At 40.2% G+C, this 18,388-nt stretch overlaps 2 protein-coding genes across 3 annotated transcripts in view; one reads left to right on the top strand and one right to left on the bottom strand.

Moving 5' to 3' along the window:
• APCDD1L (APC down-regulated 1 like) overlaps nucleotides 1-7,301 on the top strand; it is a 31,832-nt gene extending 24,531 nt beyond the window's left edge. The window contains exon 4 of the mRNA XM_005305819.5: nucleotides 1,210-7,301. Within this exon, the coding sequence (XP_005305876.2) occupies nucleotides 1,210-1,977 (768 nt within the window). The 3' untranslated portion in view covers nucleotides 1,978-7,301. The remainder of the gene's footprint in view (nucleotides 1-1,209) is intronic.
• A 6,028-nt stretch (nucleotides 7,302-13,329) lies between these two features.
• VAPB (VAMP associated protein B and C) overlaps nucleotides 13,330-18,388 on the bottom strand; it is a 43,585-nt gene continuing 38,526 nt past the window's right edge. The window contains exons 5-6 of one of the 2 annotated variants that reach the window (XM_005305820.5): nucleotides 18,150-18,323; nucleotides 13,330-14,575 (exon numbers count right to left, since the gene is read on the bottom strand). In XM_005305820.5, coding sequence (XP_005305877.1) covers nucleotides 14,417-14,575; nucleotides 18,150-18,323 — 333 coding nt within the window. In that variant the 3' untranslated portion in view covers nucleotides 13,330-14,416. The remainder of the gene's footprint in view (nucleotides 14,576-18,149; nucleotides 18,324-18,388) is intronic. The other variant, XM_065566063.1, reaches the window with a different exon arrangement.

Here is an 18,388-nt window from a genome sequence, read left to right as displayed (position 1 = left end):
CTGCTCTTACTTCCTTAAATCTATAACTGTTTTAAAGAAACCCACTCTCCCCAAATTACCTCCATTATCAAAGAATTTCCTGTCTACAGAGAATATATATATTTGCCAACTTCCGGGATTATTTAGCAATAATGTACTGTGTACTGTCAGCACTCATTAGTGTGACAGTAGCAGTAAAGCAAGCTGAAAATGAGTAAATTACAGTAGACTCCAATCAACATGCATGTAAATTACCCACCCTACTGTTAACTGAGTTATTTAATCTTGTTCCATGCAAACAGTTAGATTAGCTAGAATTTCAGAAAATGATCAAATGTTATAATACTTATTTTTTAAAAAAGTCACCATGTACTGACACTTTTCCATATGAAATATAGGAAAAGGTTTCAACTTTGCATGAAGCTCTTATGGAATTAGATTGGACACAGGATTGGTTTGACATAGAGCTTTGGGCAATGCTCAGGCATCCGGGGAGGGGGCCTTCAAAATTAAACGCATGTTAGTTGGATCCACGTTTTTCATAGAGTTTAAGGCCAGAGGTGTTTTGATGCTGAGTTTCATGGACTCTTCTAGGAGATGCAGCACCATTTCTTAGCCCTCCTTCTGAGGGTCTCAGCAGTGCATTGGCTTTTCTGGCACCATCTGAATGGATATAAAAATGTACAGGCCTATTTGACAACTCCCAGCAGCATCAGAAACTGCCTAAATAACCTTAACTGGTGGCATTTTCTTTAGGTCCAGGCCTTGTCTAAGTTTTCACTAGGCACACGGTATTGTGGGAGCAAAACCTCAGCATTTGTCCCCTGATCCTAACCTCGCAAGTCGTCACAGAAATCTTGCAGTGAAAGAAAACCAGGACATTCCAAAAGTGCCTCCCTTGTCCTGCTTGCAGCACCCCTCTTGGACCAACTGCCGCCCTGAGATGTATGCACGCGGCTCCCACTGGCCTTCGAGAAGAGCCAGGTGCTCATCTCCAAAGACACAATTTGGCCCTTCTTGTTTTTCCCTAGAATAGCAGGGGATCTAGGCAGCCCTTTATCTTACTAAACTGCTTGGACCCATTGGGCCAAATTCATCCCTGGTGCAGCCTCCAGGACCTCAGTGAAGTTGCACCAGGGATGGAGATTGGCCTGTTGTTGTTTAAATACTTCCAATTGGGGTTTGCATGTCCTATTGTTCATTTACTTTTTGTTTGTTTGCCTCCAACAGCATCATGCGCATCCTTGCCCTGCTTGTGGGATTATATACAGATCTGATGAACACCATCCACCTATATTACCAGCTAAAGCCGAGCTGCCGATGCAGTTAAGTGGCAGGTGGGTGAGTGCTCATTGTGAAGTCCGGCCAGCTGTGCTTTTTCTTACTAGGTACTTCATATTTCATGGCAACAATCGCACCTGGGAAGGGTACTATTATCACTACTCTGACCCACTCTGCAAGCAGCCTACTTTTACCATCTATGCATCTGGGCACTACACCAAGGGCATCCCATCCTCCATCGTGAGAGGAGGCACAGAGCTGGCATTTAAAGTGACCTGTGCTCGGGTTACAGCAATGGATCAGGTAACAGTGACTATGCTAAACTCCTCAGAGCCAGGGACCTGCGGGGAGACAGGCTTCTGGAGTGCCGGGCTGGAGCAGGATATAACGCTGACCAATGGGTGTCTGGCTTTGGGCATCAAGCTGCCCCACACAGAATATGAACTCTTTAAAATGGAGCAAGACATGAAAGATCGCAGCTTGCTATTCATCGGCGAAAGGCCCACAGACGGATCCAGCCCTGACAGACCTGAGAAGCGGCCCACCTCATACCAGGCACCGCTTATTCAGTGTGCCGGGGCTACCGGAGTCTTTTCTAAACACATCAGTCCACGCTACCTGGGAAAAGAGGATAATAACGGGAATGAAGCACTAAAACCTTTGCCTATGGCCTTTTTATTATCACTTATGGCAATGCAGTTTTTAAGATGGGACTAGATGACTCCAGCCGTGCAGCACAGAATTCAGACACTGGGTGCTAAGACAATTTTATATCCTCTTTAGATAAGCACATCTGGAATCAGCTTTGCTTTGATTCTGTACACATTAAAAAAAATGGACAAAGCAAGAGGTTTTCCCTGCATAACATGCCTGATTGTGTACGATGTGTACTGTGCGTATACTTCCTAATTGACCTTCATTGGGCATAAATCTAATGTAGTGACATGGATACATTGCAAATTGTCAGGTAATTTAGCAATACTAAAAAGATGTGTTAAATTAGAACTGCTGATTCTAGCTTTCAGCATTGCTAGGATATAATTGAGGGCTCTATTTACACAAAAGTCAAATTACCAAAGCGTTGAGGGCTCTCGCTCTCTGAAACAGATTCTCTCCCCCCTCTCCTCTCCCCCCCCACTTACTGCTCCTGTAAGTTCAGCTAGCTGGCTTTGGCAAGAGCTCTGGTTCAATCACAGAAACTCATACCACACCCTCTCTCTGAGTTCAGGAAGGGCTCTCAGTGGCAGACTTGATGCCATCCTTGCAGTCTACAAGCAAACTCTGCTTTCTTGTTGTGTGTATGTTCGCTTTCCCAGGCTCTGGGCTGTGATGGTCCCAGTTCACTTCTGTTCATAAGCCAACAATGGGTGAGATACAAGTGACCCTGCCCCCCTTTTTTTGTTATTACCTTGCCCCTGTCATATTACACTGACTGCATAAGGGTTGGGTTCACTCTGTTCCACCTCTCTGTGTTATCACTTAGCCCAAATGTTCTGAGACATGACCAGATGACTTATGACTGTACCACTCACCAGGTATCAGTGAGACACACACATAGGTGCAAAAAGACACTATACTGACCCTGCGTTACCTCTGCCCCCACTTTGGCACAATCCCTTGTGCGTTTGCTGGTGCATTCCCTTAACGAGGGTCATCAATCCAACTCTGGATTAGATCTCAAACATAAAAATACCACACAAGTGAAAGGATAACATCTGATAAACTTGACTCAGGTAAATTAATGTGAGGGGTGCAGAAGAGAGACTATAATCAGACACCACAGTCAAGTCCTGGCAACAAAAATGATTAAGAGGTTGGAGCACATGATTTATGAGGAGAGTCTCAGGGAACTGGGATTATTTAGTCTGCAGAAGAGAAGAATGAGAGGGGATTTGATAGCTGCTTTCAACTACCTGAAAGGGGGTTCGAAAGAGGATGGATCTAGACTGTTCTCAGTGGTACCAGATGACAGAACAAGGAGCAATGGTCTCAAGTTGCAGTGGGGGAGGTTTAGTTTGGATATTAGGAAAAACTTTTTCAATAGGAGGGTGGTGAAGCACTGGACTGGGTTACCTAGGAAGGTATCTCCTTCCTTAGAGGTTTTTAAGGTCAGGTTTGACAAAGCCCTGGCTGGGATGATTTAGTTGGTGTTGGTCCTGCTTTGAGCAGGGGGTTGGACTAGATGACCTCCTGAGGTACCTTCCAACCCTGATATTCTATGAATTTCTGCCTACAAGGCGAGCAAGGTATGGAATTATACTCCCTAGCCTACTGCAGCGAAGAGGACACCTAAGTTGAAGACACCTTGTGATAGCTAAATCCTCTTCACCTAACCCTACGTATTTTATCTGAAAAGGATATTTTTTAACCAACTATGCAATAGCTACACTTTTAATGCTGTATGTACAAAATTGAAGCTGTACTTAGGGCTTGTTTACACAGGGCTACCCAGGAAACTTAATTCAAATTAACTAAAAGTATATCTGAAGTGGATTAGTTAAACCCCACTGTGAACAGCTGCATTCAGAATTAAATTGGCTTTAATATGTTTAGTTTAATTCACTTCCAAAATGAATTAAGTTAAACCACATTAAAACCACTTTAATTCTGAACAACAGCATCCACATAAGGATTTAATACCACTAAACTAATCCAGTTAAAATTCACACCTTTCGATAATTTTTTCTGGGTGATGTCTGGTAGACAACCCCTTAGACAATTTATGGGTTTTTAACATTTGATTCATACACATTTAATAAGCATCTCATCTGATAGTGGTACAAATGATTTTCAGCATATCACATACCTGCCACAGAAAATATCATGTACATAAATATCTTCCAAAATGCTTTCTCTGTTTAAAGATTACTATGTTTTGATGCCTGCTATGTTCAAGTATCCAAGGTCAAATGCATAGGTTTAAAAAGGAACCGTGTGAGCTATAGTGCAATGATTGTAAATCAAATTTCCTATACTTTTCTCTTGGGTGCAATGGAAAGTTTGCAGTCTGCTCAACCACTCCAGCATATCAAAAGAGAAACGGTCATTTTGATATCCCCTAAAAATGACAATGCTACTTTTCTTGTGATTTAAGGATTAGACTTTTTAGGTTTGTCTCAGTTCATGAAACCTTTTCCCCCCCCCCCCCCAACAACACAGTTAAAGTTTGCAACTCAAGTAACTGATCCATGAGACCCAGGATGATGTAACTAACAATTAGACACAACACATATGCCCAAGTTTTTATTCTCTAGCACCTCAAACAGAACAGAATCTGCTAGTACACCAATTCACTAATGACTTAGAGGAAAGAAGGCTGCTACTTTCATCACCACAACTGCCACCTTCTGAAACAGCCAGGGATTTCTTTGGTGGCCTCCTTTCCAAGCGCTACTCAATCTGATACTGTTTTGCTGGTGAGATTTGGTGACGTCATAGCCTGAGCTACTCAGGGAAGTTCTAAATTCAGGCCCAAAGTCATCAATGAGTTTTGTATGCAAATACCACCATGTGCAGGCACATATATTTACATAATGCAACTTGCATAATACTGTCACTATGTACACTTTTAATCAGACTTGACCATGTGTTCAGAGACTATAGCAATGGGTGTAGCATAAAAACCTGGACAGTCAGTCTCAAGCAGGTTGGCAAGACTGTAATTATATGACAAAGCTACGAAAGTAAACATAGTACCATCACATACAAAGGCACTAAAGGAATCTGGTACATAAACAAATGAGTGAAATGTTTATACTAGGAGCACTTCCAATTCTATTCCTGTAGGCGTATCCACCTCACCCTCCAGGGAGTCACTGCCAACAAAGTTCAGCAGCATTCCTGCGGAGAGTACATCCGGATCCACTTATCAATACCCACAGCAGTGATGAGGTTTATTGGCTGTTTGGAGAGAGGCTTTACCCCTTTCCCTACCAAAACCCAGGCAGGAACCTTTTCACAACTCTTTTTCTTAAGAAACTTTTAACGAAGGGGAGAGGGGTGGAGACACACAGATTTCTGCATAAAGGGAGAAAAACTTGTGTTCGATATAGTTTTTGGAAAGCCATTCCCAAACTATTCTGTAGTTTACTGCAAATTAAGAGTGACTGTTTAGTACAGCCTTGCAGAATCAGGCCTTAAGTTTGAATGAAATAATAAATTCACAGATTATCTCATGTGACCTTTTGTATATCACAGGCAATTAAATTTCACCACTGTATTGAGCCTAATAACTTGTATGTGGCTAGAGTATATCCTCCAGAAAGGAATCTAGATTTGATTTGAAGACATGAAAAGATGGAGAATCCACTTCTCTTGGCAGTTAGTTTTACGAGTGAGGGTGTTAACCATTGGAACAATGTACTTAAATTCTATTTGGAAGTTGTTTGGCTTCAGCTTTCAGCCATTGATTCTTATTATGCCTTTTCAGCTATCATACAGAGTGTCCTAACACCCAGTATTTTCTCCCTGCAAATGTATTTTCGCAGTGTATGCTCTCTTTTTAGATGAGCTAAACAGATAGAGCTCTTTCAATTGCTAACGCTAAGGTATTTTCTCCAGTCCTCAGATGTGGCTCTTGGGCATCCACTCCTATTTTTCAAAATCTGTGTAAAAAATATGGACAGAACTGTACACAGTAATTCAGCATCCACCTCCTCAATGCTCTAGACAGTGGTAAATCACTTCCATACTCTTACTCACAACTTGTTTCTACATCCAAAGATTGCATTAAGACCTTTGTGCTACAACATTACACTGGAGGCTTATGTTCAGTTGCTTGATCACTACAACCCCTACATCTGTCTTCCAGGATACAGTTGCCCATGTGGTAGGTACGGCTGTATTAAAACAATTTATCTGAATGGGCCCAGATTACCAAGCAACCCAGATGGCACTATAGGTCTGCCCTGTCCTCATCCTCATTTACCAGTCTGCCAAACTTTGTGTCACATATCAGTTAGCAGCAGCGGTTTTATATTTATTTCCAACTGACAGATGAAAACACTGACTAGTTTTCGGTCTAGTATTCATCTCTGTTGAACACCACTAGAAACTTCCCCCATGTGATAATTCTCCATTGCCACTTCTGGGAGCTTTCAAGTAGCTAGTTATTCATTTAACATATGCTTTATTGATATTATAGAGTGCTTATTTTTTAAATCAGAATGTCATGGGGTATTAAGTCAAACATCTTACAAGAGTCTAATTGTATTACATCTATAGAGTTTTTATCTACCAAGTCTGTAATCTCAAAGAGTTAATTCTATTTTGTTTGACAAGATCTATTTTCCATAAAACTTTGTTGGATGGCATTAATTTCTATCATTTAATTCTTTAATTCTGTATCAGCTTTTCCATTATTTTGCCCAGGACAGATGTCAGATTAATCAGTCAAGAGTTACTCATGTCATCTTGCCTGCCTTTTTTAAATATTGGTCCAACTGTATCCCTCTTCCAGGCTTCTGGAATATCCCTTGAATTCCTAAATTTATTCCAAATGATCAACAAACCAGATATCGCCTTAACCAACATTTAGGACGGTTGGTTACAATTTATTCAGCACTTGCTAATCAATATCTCTATCTGTCATAATGAAATCCAAAATAGAACTCCCCCACATTGAGTACAATAAATACTGCGAGTGTTAGAAAAAGCAGTCTTACATGGAAAAGAACAATGGCAACTAACTACTGGATTCCTTTTTTCCTAAATAGCTGCTTTCAACTGTTCTTTGTTTTTAAAAAAAGAACCCAAGCAAGTGTTTGGGAGAATCAGGACATTTCAAAGGGCATTTAGGCACAGAATGAAAGTCCAGAAGAGTGGACTTTTGTGTCTTTGAAAAACCAACCCCTTTTAAAAACTTTTCATGTTAAAATTCTTTGTACATCTCAGCTTTTTTTTTTTTTAATATAAAGGTATACATGCATTTTTTTATTCGTGCATTATTATTTACTGTCTGTATTAACATTTGTTAGTATGAAACTGTTCATGCCTTCTTATTTTAACAGCAGAAGATATTTATTAAAAGTTGCTTTTCTAAATTCCTGTTTTTCCAGTGGTATGTGAAAACAGTCTGGGTTGAAACTTGGACAACAAGTTTTTAAAACTAGGATCCGTTGTTTCTTCCTCACCAGTCCAATTAAAAACAATTAGTTTCCTGTCAACCAGCTATCTTTATGCCTTCCATTTTTAAATTGTGTTGGGATGTGTTTTTTACAGTCTTAGCACTCCCCCACAATTCTCAAATAAAAATCAGCTACCAAAAAAAAATTAAGTAAACAAACCTGGGACCTATGACCTCAGTTCTTATTCCTGGCTCCCTCATGTCCCTGCTGAACAATCACTTCATCTATCTGTTTCGCCTCTCACCGTTTGTCAGTCTTTTGGCTGTTTCGACTGCAAGATCTTTGAGGTAGGGACTCTCTCTCACTAAATGTTTGTATACAATGTGGTCCTTATCTTGCCTGACAACCAAAATTCTGGCATTTCCTACATTTGGCGTGCTTGACTTTACAACGTTAATGTTCTTTTAATGTAGTTTTGTGTATAGCCTTCAATTCTAAAGTGAAGACTATACAATAAGTAGATCATTCCTTGAGTTTTCATAGCCAAGGTTGAAAGTTGGAGGACCGTACAGCCAAGAAATTTAACCCCATAAGTAAGAATGAAATGTGTTTATTTTGAGTGTAGACAGAGATACCAGATGCACAATGTCTGCTCCTGGTATGTAACTGTAATTCATTCAAAAAAATTAATTCCTTTTAACTTCCTTCATTTTCCTGTTTGAGGGTCTGACAGCAGTAGATGACAATACAAGATGAAAAAGCATAATTTGTTTCAAGGAAAGAACAGCCGGTTGGCATTCCTGGGTTCAGGATTACATTTGATAAGTTTATCGCAAAACAGAAGCTTCAGTATAAGCTTTGGTCAGGACTGGGGGCAACAGATGTATGTCAACATTTATTTTTCAAGTGACCATTTGCAGGTAGTTTATACAGGAAGCGAGATCACAGTAAAGAGCAGGAGTACAGTGGAGTTAATGATCTATGCACAATAATTGCAGTTAGTCTGCAAATGAATGGCTACAGCAATGGTGAAATGGTTTGTATCATGTGTAATAGATTCCTGGGTGGCTGTTACTTAGAGGTACTAGAACCCTTAGCTTCACCCAATAATAAAATCAGCCTATTCATAAAACAGCAGCTTTATGATTAAGCTACTCTGGGTGGCTGAAGCACACACACTTTGTTCTTTACAGCTAATCAAAACACAAGTCAGTAATGGTACATTGAACAGTGTCACTTCTATACCAACATCCCGTAGAATAAGTGATTAAGTAGACATCAATCTGTGGGTATAATACAAAGTAATCTTAATCGGACATGGTCAAAGGATCTATGTCTCAAAGCCCTCTATTTAGCAGAAGCAGATTATTTATGCTAGCGTTGTATTCCATTGTCATCTTTTAATCAAGTCAATCTTTAGCAGGACTATGTTTCAAGCTACATGAACGATCAGTCACAGCATGTTGTGAAAGTCACTTGTTTCTATGAAATGCCTGATGGATTTCTATGAACATTTTCTAATGAGTAAATTACATTTTAGAGAAGCACATATAATTATGCTATTGCACAATAAGCCACAACAGCTTCCACATGCAGTGCTGGACTCATCTCCTTCACAAATCATAATAGAGGCTGTTTATAATAGTACTTCTGTAACAAAATAAAAGCTCGTATCTTAAAATGGGCCAATTTAAAATAAAAAATATATATAATCAAGGAATTGCTGTAACCCCAGCACAGCATGATGGTAGACTGGGATGCATTTCTCACTGTGCACGATCCAGCACTTGTATCTGAAAGTGAAATGTATACTCCAAATTGCTGTTTGTGCTTTCTGCTTATCTCTGCCAGAGTTTAAAAATTAAGGGACCTATTAGCAGTGTAGAAGTCTAATAATGTTTCTTAAAGGCATGCAGATATTCAATACCTTAAAGCTTAGCTACTTCAGGCCTGCCTTATTTGTACTGGAATTGTGCACACAACTCAAAAATTGCACACAGAAATGCATCTAATCAGTTATTTTAATGTGCACCTGCATCAGTGAGCATGTCGAAGTCTCCCCTTCACATTTTCTGGAATGCAGTCCTCGCACACTTTACCTGAAAATGAACACAATTTACCACTTCTCTCTCAAACTGGCCACCAGAGACTTCAATAACAGCTGCAAACTTGTGTTGAATTAAGAATGGAAAAACAACTCTCCAACCCCATGATTCTATATTGTTGCTGTGAAGTGGCATTGCTGTTAACGGAGCCACCACAAACATGGAAGTTCAGAATGTTTTATATATTCTTCAAAATCAAATAAATAGAGTGCATACATATAGCAAATACAAACAACAGTCCTCAGGACAAGTTTCATGACACCACACTAAGCAAAATTAGTAGCTTTGAAGGCTGAAAACACTGTCTTTAAATTGGTCTATTGTGCCTAAGAATTAGGAGTGATCTCCAGTTAAGAGGGACAAAAGAACATTAACATATTTCCTGAAAGAGAGGAGTGACAACTATGAAATTTAAGCCACAATTTTGAATTCCCTTGGCTTTCTTGTTTTAAGAATTGCAATATTAAACATTTTAAGATTTTAAAATGCCATTGTTAAGGTATGCAGATGCAAACATGTACAACTGTATATACATTTGTTAGCTGCCAAAGCAAGATTTTTATAATAATTCAGGTGTATGTGCACAGATGTAATCCCTTTATAGTGTACTGGTGAGGAGACACTAACAATTTGCAGAATGGATTTCAAGTTGTACTCCACTATCAGCACTTCAGGAGAAAGTGAATTAACATTGAATACTACTATCAGGCATCTTACTTAAAATTTCATGTTTTTAGGGAACTACATTATGGTATACCAATCCCTGTTACTGTTACATACTGACCACTACCTTGTTCTCTAATGACTAAGGTAATAGATATTCCACATGTGAAAACATGCACACAAATTCGGTGCTTAACCTGCACATGCAATTGCTATAGGTGTGCATGTAAATTAGGGGACTACCAACACAGAGACAATTCTGATAATTTATGCATGGTATCCCCTCATTTGAAAACATGGGGCTCTGTGTGAAAATAGGAAAAAGTTCCTTTTATTTATTTGCATTCCACAGACTTCATGGAAAGATATGTTCGTTTTCTTGCAAGTAAATGTAAAACTTGTGTAGAACTTGGGAATATATTTCCCCTTTAGACAAAGTGAAAATTCTGATTAGACGCCTTTCCTGCTTCCACTGAAATTAATAGCAAAACCTCCATGGGAGTGGGGCATTCTAAGGGATTATTTTTAAACCAAGAATAGTTGGATGGTTAATTTTTAGAGTGTGGATTCTACAGTCACACAGAGATTAAGCAGTAGTTTGCTCACACCTGGGTGTTATATCATGGGTGTGAAATTATAGGTATATACACTATGAAGGTGATTTATAAAGTTCATGCTTTGCATAGTTTTTATATAATAAAAAGTTGCACATTCTTTCACTTCAACTCCTTTTCTCGTTTACACAGGCTCAGAGCTGTCCACAATTATTCACCACTCCTTCAAGTTCATGGCATGGGTTCATAGGTCTGGCAGTTCCAGTCCTCTTCAAAACTTCTCTTCAGAGTCTTTCCATTGCATCCTTAGTCTTACATGTCCTTTCCTGCTGTCCTCTATATTTTTAATTTTATACATCTCCTAGACATCAGAATACTTCACTTTCTACAAGTCTGATGAAGCATTTCTTCAGATGGCATAAAAGTAGATGAAAGCTTCGTAAATGTCCAAGCAGTTTAAGGACTTATTTCCATAATGGGAAAGTCTCTTACCTGAAAGACAGCTCTATCAGAGGTCTCGTACCAGTAAATACAGGTGTATAGAGAGTGTCTTCTTCAAAGAGGGTGGAAAAAGGGGACACTGCATTTGCAAAAGAATACCAGTCTTTTTGAAATGTTGTGTGTTTTCTGTCTCCAGCAGGTGGGAATACAGTAGCTTTCTGTCCGACAGGCAGGTAATAAGAACTCAATTGACACTGGCTATCCTTTGCTTGGATTAATTTTTTGGAGGACTTGGGGGCTACACTAGACACTTCCAGGCTCCTGTTTGTTAGGCTGCTGTCAGGCAGGATATGAGAGACTTCAGAGTTTTGTTAAATTCCAAGTTCTAATAGTAACTTGAGTTATTTAAGATGCTTACAGAGTGATACCACGGCTCAGGTAGTACCATGGAACACACCTGTATGATCATAGCAGCCAGTACTGATGTATCAATAGCTAGCTAGCTACTTAGACTGTAAATGCCTCAAGGTAGGGATTGTCTTTGTATAGTGCCTAGTACAATGGGGGGTCTCTTTGTTTGGGGTCCCCTAGGTGCTACAGTAACAAAAACTAATAAAAGCAACTTTACTCATAAATTGTTTAAAATGTTTTAAGTTTTCAGAGACATTCGGAGGCATGGCCATTAAACAAGTTGTGGCCTGAGGACACCAACACACTCTTCTGGCTTTCTTCTTTAGCCATAAATCATCTGTGCCAGCAAAGTCAATTTTGATGGATAAGGTGCGTGACAGTTGCTCAGTGTACCAGCAAAAAAAACAACTCTTCCACCCCCCCCAAACAGACCAACATTAACGCTTATCTGCCATCATTACCCTGCAATGCTGGCTTGTGTTTAAAATTGCACTTGTGAGGCTGCCTCTGCTTTTAGAACAGCCACAATGTTCCAATGGCCACAGCCACCCAAACATTTGCGTTCAGTCTCTCTTTAGTCCAGGTTCTTCCTGATACATCCTACAAAGCCATGAAAGTGAATTCTTCAGGCATCATATTTATCCCATGTATTTTAAAAGACAACTCTCCCTTTCAGAATGCTTCCTGTGTTGATCAGTCATTTTGGTTAACAGAAGTTGAAGAGTTTCAGAAGGCTTCCATTAGTTACTGGTCCCCTAAAGAGCAAAGCTGTAGCTTTTTAAATCCTTGTACAATCATGCCCCATCCTACCTTGCTGATCTCACTACTACCTACCTTCTTCCTCTGCACTGCTTCCAACCCGTCTTGCACTTGCAAAAAATGGAGACTATAATTGCTTTGCCCCTACCATATGGAACAGGCTTGACTCTGGTCTATCTTCACATCCTGTCTAAAGATGCACCTCTTCCTATTTTTGTCGGCTGTTCTGCAAGAAGTCTCCACAGAAACACATACATACGCAGAGGACATGCTGGGATTTTACTTGACTTGCAAGGGTAGCACTGGAAAATTCTGCTCATCTGCACAATGTAGGGCAGAGGCAACCATTTGATAGATAAGTAAATATCTATTAGCATTTTGATTATGGCAAGGGTGGAAAAGTAGATGGCAGCAAAAATCTACCAACCCAAACACTCCCCCCCCCACCACCACCACCCTGATTTAGGAACAACAAAGAAATAGAAAGGGAAGCCATCTTTTTAAGTGCTTCAGGGTTCAGAGGTGTGCGAATAAGCTTCAATCTATTGCACATTTTAGCCCCTTTAATCTATTGCATTCCATCTATTAATCTGATGGCTTCTGAAACTGGAACCCAACTAAGATTATATGGGTAGTTGACTGAAAAGAATAGGTCATCTACATATCATGCTTGAATATAGTGAATATACATGCCCTATAGTTAGTACTATTATTATTACTGCCTTATAGTAACATTACTATTAATATTACTATTACTAATATTACTGCCTTAGACTGTCACTTTGTATAAATTCTCAGGGTTACTGACTACTGAGTCCAATCACTGGAGACTAAAAACAGCAGAGGATACCTAGTAAATAAACAGACTGACAATGTGGTTATTCTAAACATCAGTATTCCATCAAATGTGCTTCTCTGGAGATTGGCTCTGGAGACTAAAATGGGGCTGGAGGAAACAGCGTTGAGGTAAGGCTAGCAATTTCCTGCTGCTATACATAAGCTTCATCAAAGTGACTAATTGCAGGTCCTTAAAAAAAAAAAAAAATTAATTGACCGACAAAAGTAACTAAATGAACTTTAATCTCTGGGCTTTATTTAATTTTTTTTTTTTTTTTTTTTTTTTTTTTTTTTTTTTTTTTTTTTTTTTAAGATGCTACATGGTCAAACAGGATTGGTCTTTTTACGGCATAGAACTAGTTTACTACTAATTTTTTTTGCTAGATAGACTTATTTATTTACATACAAAAACAGTTTCCTGACTGCTGTTTCCCCAATGTTTAAGTGATCAAAACTTTAACAATTACATAGTGCCCAAAACATGAGGAGGCAGAAGAATCTCGCATCACTACAGCAGTAATTTTTTAGTTCTATCCACTGGTTTTAGAACAGGTGCCTTTTTATACCATAGTATTAGTCAATATGTGACAATAAGGAAACATGAGATGAAATACATTAAATAAGTTAAATATGCATTAAACATCTCTGAATAACATTTCAATTCAACTAAATGAACCAACAGCAATGTAGCTTGGTCCCTTTAAGAGAACAAGGCATTGACCTTTATTCCAAATGAGTGTCATACCAGTCAATATATGCCTCTTAATGATGCCTAGCACATTCAGCACTGCCACATAAATTAATAGTGAGAAGCTGAAAAGAATTGTAAGTGCCAATAAATTGTTAATTTGCACAGAGTTGAAGATACTGACAAACTGTTAACTTTATGAGCAGAATGGTGGATCAACATATTTAATAGAAGTTATCAACCCCTCCTGCCTAACCCAGCTCCAAACATCCAAAAGGGCCAGCTCCAGCAGTGGAAGAATAATTCTTTGTTTTTTAAAATGGACAGGGGGACAGCAACGTGTACCAAGGTCTAAGAATGTTTAAAATGACATTTACAATATGCCATTGTAGTGTTAACTCATGATTTTTTTCCTCATCACTTAATAAAGAACATTCTTTATCATTCTTTCACTCATTGTACATTTTAAACTTTCAAGAGGATTACGTTATGTTATATTTGTGCAGGGGTAATTTAAAGGCAAGACCTGTGAGATGTCATACATTAATTTTTTTAAAACATTGTTATGAATAAATTTAATCCAATGATATGGCAGAACCATCAAGCCAATTTACAATCCTCAGCATGCTGCCTCTACAAGGCTATTTTCCCTATAATTACACCAATGATAAAGAACAAAACCACCAGAGCAAGTAGTCTAGTGCTGAGCCCTTCCTCCTTGACAGCAGTTGCAGATGCAGATATTGGGTTGTTCGTCTGGGGAGCCTTCCTCATCCGCAGACCATCTTCTTCCTACAGGAAGGAATCCTAATGATTAGTTTTGACCAAAAAAAGCTGCATTAAAAACAAACAAAACAAAACCACCAAAACCCCCAGGCCCTATTGTTAACTAAGCCTATTAGAGGAGTTTCTTTGGAAAGGCATGCAATTTTGATGCAGAAGTATGACAACTTGTCTCCATTCTATTCCTACCAGTCCATTTGAATGGGGATTAAAAAAAATCATTCAAGAAGTATCCCACAAATATATATGGACAGGGGGACAGCAACTTTGAGGGCCTGATTTTCAGTACTGTGCACACAAGTAAGTTGTGCAAATTTGAACACTATCTTGCTCTTATGAAGATGCCAATCACGAATGGAATAACTGAATTATGAAGTAGCAATTTTTCTCAGGTACTTGAGCAAAGTATTTCCATCTTTACTTTCCATATACATGCTAATATTAAATGACATCTCACTGATACTACTGGGAATTACTGGCACACGTTGTCCTACAATCTTCTCCGTGCTCTTGATCTAAGAAGAGTCAGGTTAGTGATTGGATGAGATACCTGTATTACAGCTGCTGATGGAGGAGCTTTAATTTTAATTGGATACAGTATTCATTACTTCCTGACCTAACAGTTGTGTACCATGTCAGAAAGACTGTATTCAGGGGTGGATAAAGCGAGCCCTTTGTGCCCATACCATTCAAGTATCAGAAGGCTGGTGCTAGGCTGTAGTTGAATGTCTCTAATAGGGTTACCATATTTCAACAATCAAAAAAGAGGACGGGAGGAGCCCCGCCCTAGCCCCGCCCCTGCCCCTTCCACTCCCTCCCACTTCCTGCCCCCTCAGAACCCCCAACCCTCCCCCCCACTCCTTGTCCCCTGACTGCCCCCTCCTGGGACCCCTGCCCCTAACTGCCCCCCAGGACTCCATCCCCTCCCTAAGCCTCCCTGCCTCTTGTCCCCTGACTGCCCCCTCCTGAGACCTTCCCCACATCCTAACTGGCCCCCTAGGACTCTACCCCCTACCTGTCCCCTGACTGCCCCAACCCTTATCCACACCCCCACCCCGACAGCCCCCCCCAGAACTCCTGACCCATCTAAACCCCTCTGCTCCCTGTCCCCTGACTGCCCCCTCCTGGGATCCCTGCTCCTAACTGCCCTCCAGAACCCCACCCCCTACCTAAGCCTCCCTGTGCCTTGTCCCCTAACTGCCCCCTCCTGAGACCCCCCCCCACCTGTACCCTGACTGCCCCAAACCTTACACCCCCAACCCCCAGACAGCCCCCCCCCCGAACTCCTGACCCATCCAACCCTCCCCCCTGCTCCCTGTCTCTTGACTACCACCCCCCCAGAACCTCCCTGCCGCTTCTCTGACCCCCGGCCCCCTTACTGTGCTGCAGAGCGGCGCACTCGGCAGTGGGGGAGGGGAGCAGGGTCGGAGCTCCAGACTGCCGGAGGCCCGATGCGAACGGCCCCGGCGATCTGCGAATGCAGGGGGGAGGGGGAGGGAGAGAGAGGAGGGGACTGGTCTCAAGTTGCAGGGGAGTGGAGGGGGAAATGGAGGAGGGGCTCTAGCTGCCGGAGCCCGTGCGAGTGGCTCGATCCGGCCGGCTGCTCTGTAAGCCCCGCATGCTCTGCATGGGGGGAAATCCGGACATTGACAAGTTCCCCCCGGACGCTATTTTTAACTGAAAAAAGCCGGACATGTCCGGGGGAATCCGGACGAATGGTAACCCTAGTCTCTAACACTGTTCATGGAATTACAAAAGGCGTGAGTGTCAAATAGTTGCAACATGGAAGTAGACTCAAGTTTGGGAAAATAAAATTAAGCTATTCTTTCAAAAGGGCATTTTTTAAAAATTAAAATAAAATTCCTAAAACTTCAAAAATTCACAGAGCAAGTTGGACATTTTCTTACTTTTGACTTATGTTTTTTGCTGTGGAGTTTTGCTTTTCTTTTCTTTTTTTAAACTAGAGTCTTTATACCACTTACTATTTGCCAAATGAAGCAGGTCACAGATAGTTAAACGTTTTATACTTCATGTCTTAGGCACTGAAGGCCAGATTCTCAGAGAAGTTAGACACCCAATTTGCATGCACAATTAGGTTAAGTAGGAGCTACTCTGCACACAGTTGTGCATCTACTGTATGTTGGAAGAGCTGGCACATAGCATAATCTGTTATACTGAGGTACCAATAACTGTTGCTGTACTGCTGCAAAATCTGACATTTATGAAGGGAATTTCCGAAGGCAGGCCTAATACTAGTCATGGAAATCACAATATGGATCTACGTTCATCTTAAAAAAGAAAATGGAGAGAAAACTATTATGAAGGCTGGTGGACACGAGGACTAAGAATATGTATTAAGGTTTCAAAACTCTCTACAAGACTTTAACAGAACACTTTGCAAACGTTTGCAGAGACCATCTGTGCTGCGAGCCTTCAATATGCTGTACTGAAGAATATTGCTTTACTGCTACATGTGGACAGTCCAGATCCACAAAGGAAAATAAATGAACAAACCAAGTTCTGACCCATGTAACCCTGGCCTGCCACGTTGCACACTATCCTCCAATATTGGCTTCAATCTTCAGTGATTCTTCATGGGTCTTTGGTTAAAGCAAAAATCAGATCAGCTTTCCCCTTATAATTGAAATAACTTAAAAGAAAGGCTCAGCATAGCAGTATGAAAAGTCCATAGTAAGATGCACACTTAACTTTAAGTTCTATGAGAAATGTATTTAAGAAAGATTTATTTTTGAAAATCATATAGCATTTCAAACAGTCATCTTGTGAGACCTGGGCAAAGCGAGGGCATAATGAGAGACTAAACCAGCATCTAGCATGCTTTAAGAGACATAAAAAGGAGGAAAAACAAAACAGATTTTAAATGGTAAAGATTTATTTCACACTTAAATGAATATTAAAGCAGGATGAACGTACAATCTCTTTCAATGTAGCTGTGTCCCATATTACTATTTTCAGCTTTATAGCTATTTCTAGGCCTAAATCTAGAGAGCAATTAAAAACTGATTTTAAAAAAGTACTTCAAAACAGAGACAAGTGGTTCTTATATACTGAGCTTTCATATTGCTAGGCTGGGGAAGGCACGAACCAGTGGTCCTCTTGCACTTTGGCTAACAGTTTAGAGTATGCCTTTTAATAGCTTTGGACATTATGAGTGGGATTTCCAAAAGTGCTCAGTATTGGCCTAACTCTGTTCCTGCTGAACTCAGTTTTAAAACTCCCAACTGATGTAGATGGGAGCAGACTTTGCCCAATGCGAACTGCTTTTGAAAATTCCACTCTAAATTCCTTCTACAAAAAAAATAAAGAGGGGAGAAGAAAATGAATCATTTTGGGTCACTGTCACTTCACTTTGCCAGGCTGTATGCTTCAGACTTCAGCCCATGCCCCAAGAGTGCATGGATTTATGCACTTCATTTTGATTGCAAAAACTAAATTTGCAGATAAGAATGTGTTCTCCTTACATGTGTAACTAATGCTTAAGTACCATGGCCCATGCAACCACTCCCACCCACAAAGAGGGCTTCAAACTCAAATGGGCAGAACTCAAAAGAAAAATCTTTACCTTAAACTGTTTATTCTCCTCCCGTAACCTCTGAACTTCTACTTGAAGCCTCTTATATTCTTCCATTACTTTCTTAACTTCAGTGTCATCCAAGGAAGAACTTATTGATTTAGACATTACAGAGGATTCTGTCTTTGCAGTTGTGGATATAATTTTATTTATTTCTACATCATGCTGTCAAAAAAAGGACAGTGATCTTAGGGTGATTATTAAAAAAAGAAAAAAACCACACCTTATAT

Source organism: Chrysemys picta, chromosome 13 (genome assembly GCF_011386835.1).
Source record: "Chrysemys picta bellii isolate R12L10 chromosome 13, ASM1138683v2, whole genome shotgun sequence".
Lineage (NCBI taxonomy): Eukaryota > Metazoa > Chordata > Testudines > Emydidae > Chrysemys > Chrysemys picta.
The sequence above is the reverse complement of the archived record's forward strand: the minus strand, read 5'-3'. Positions and strand labels throughout refer to the sequence as shown.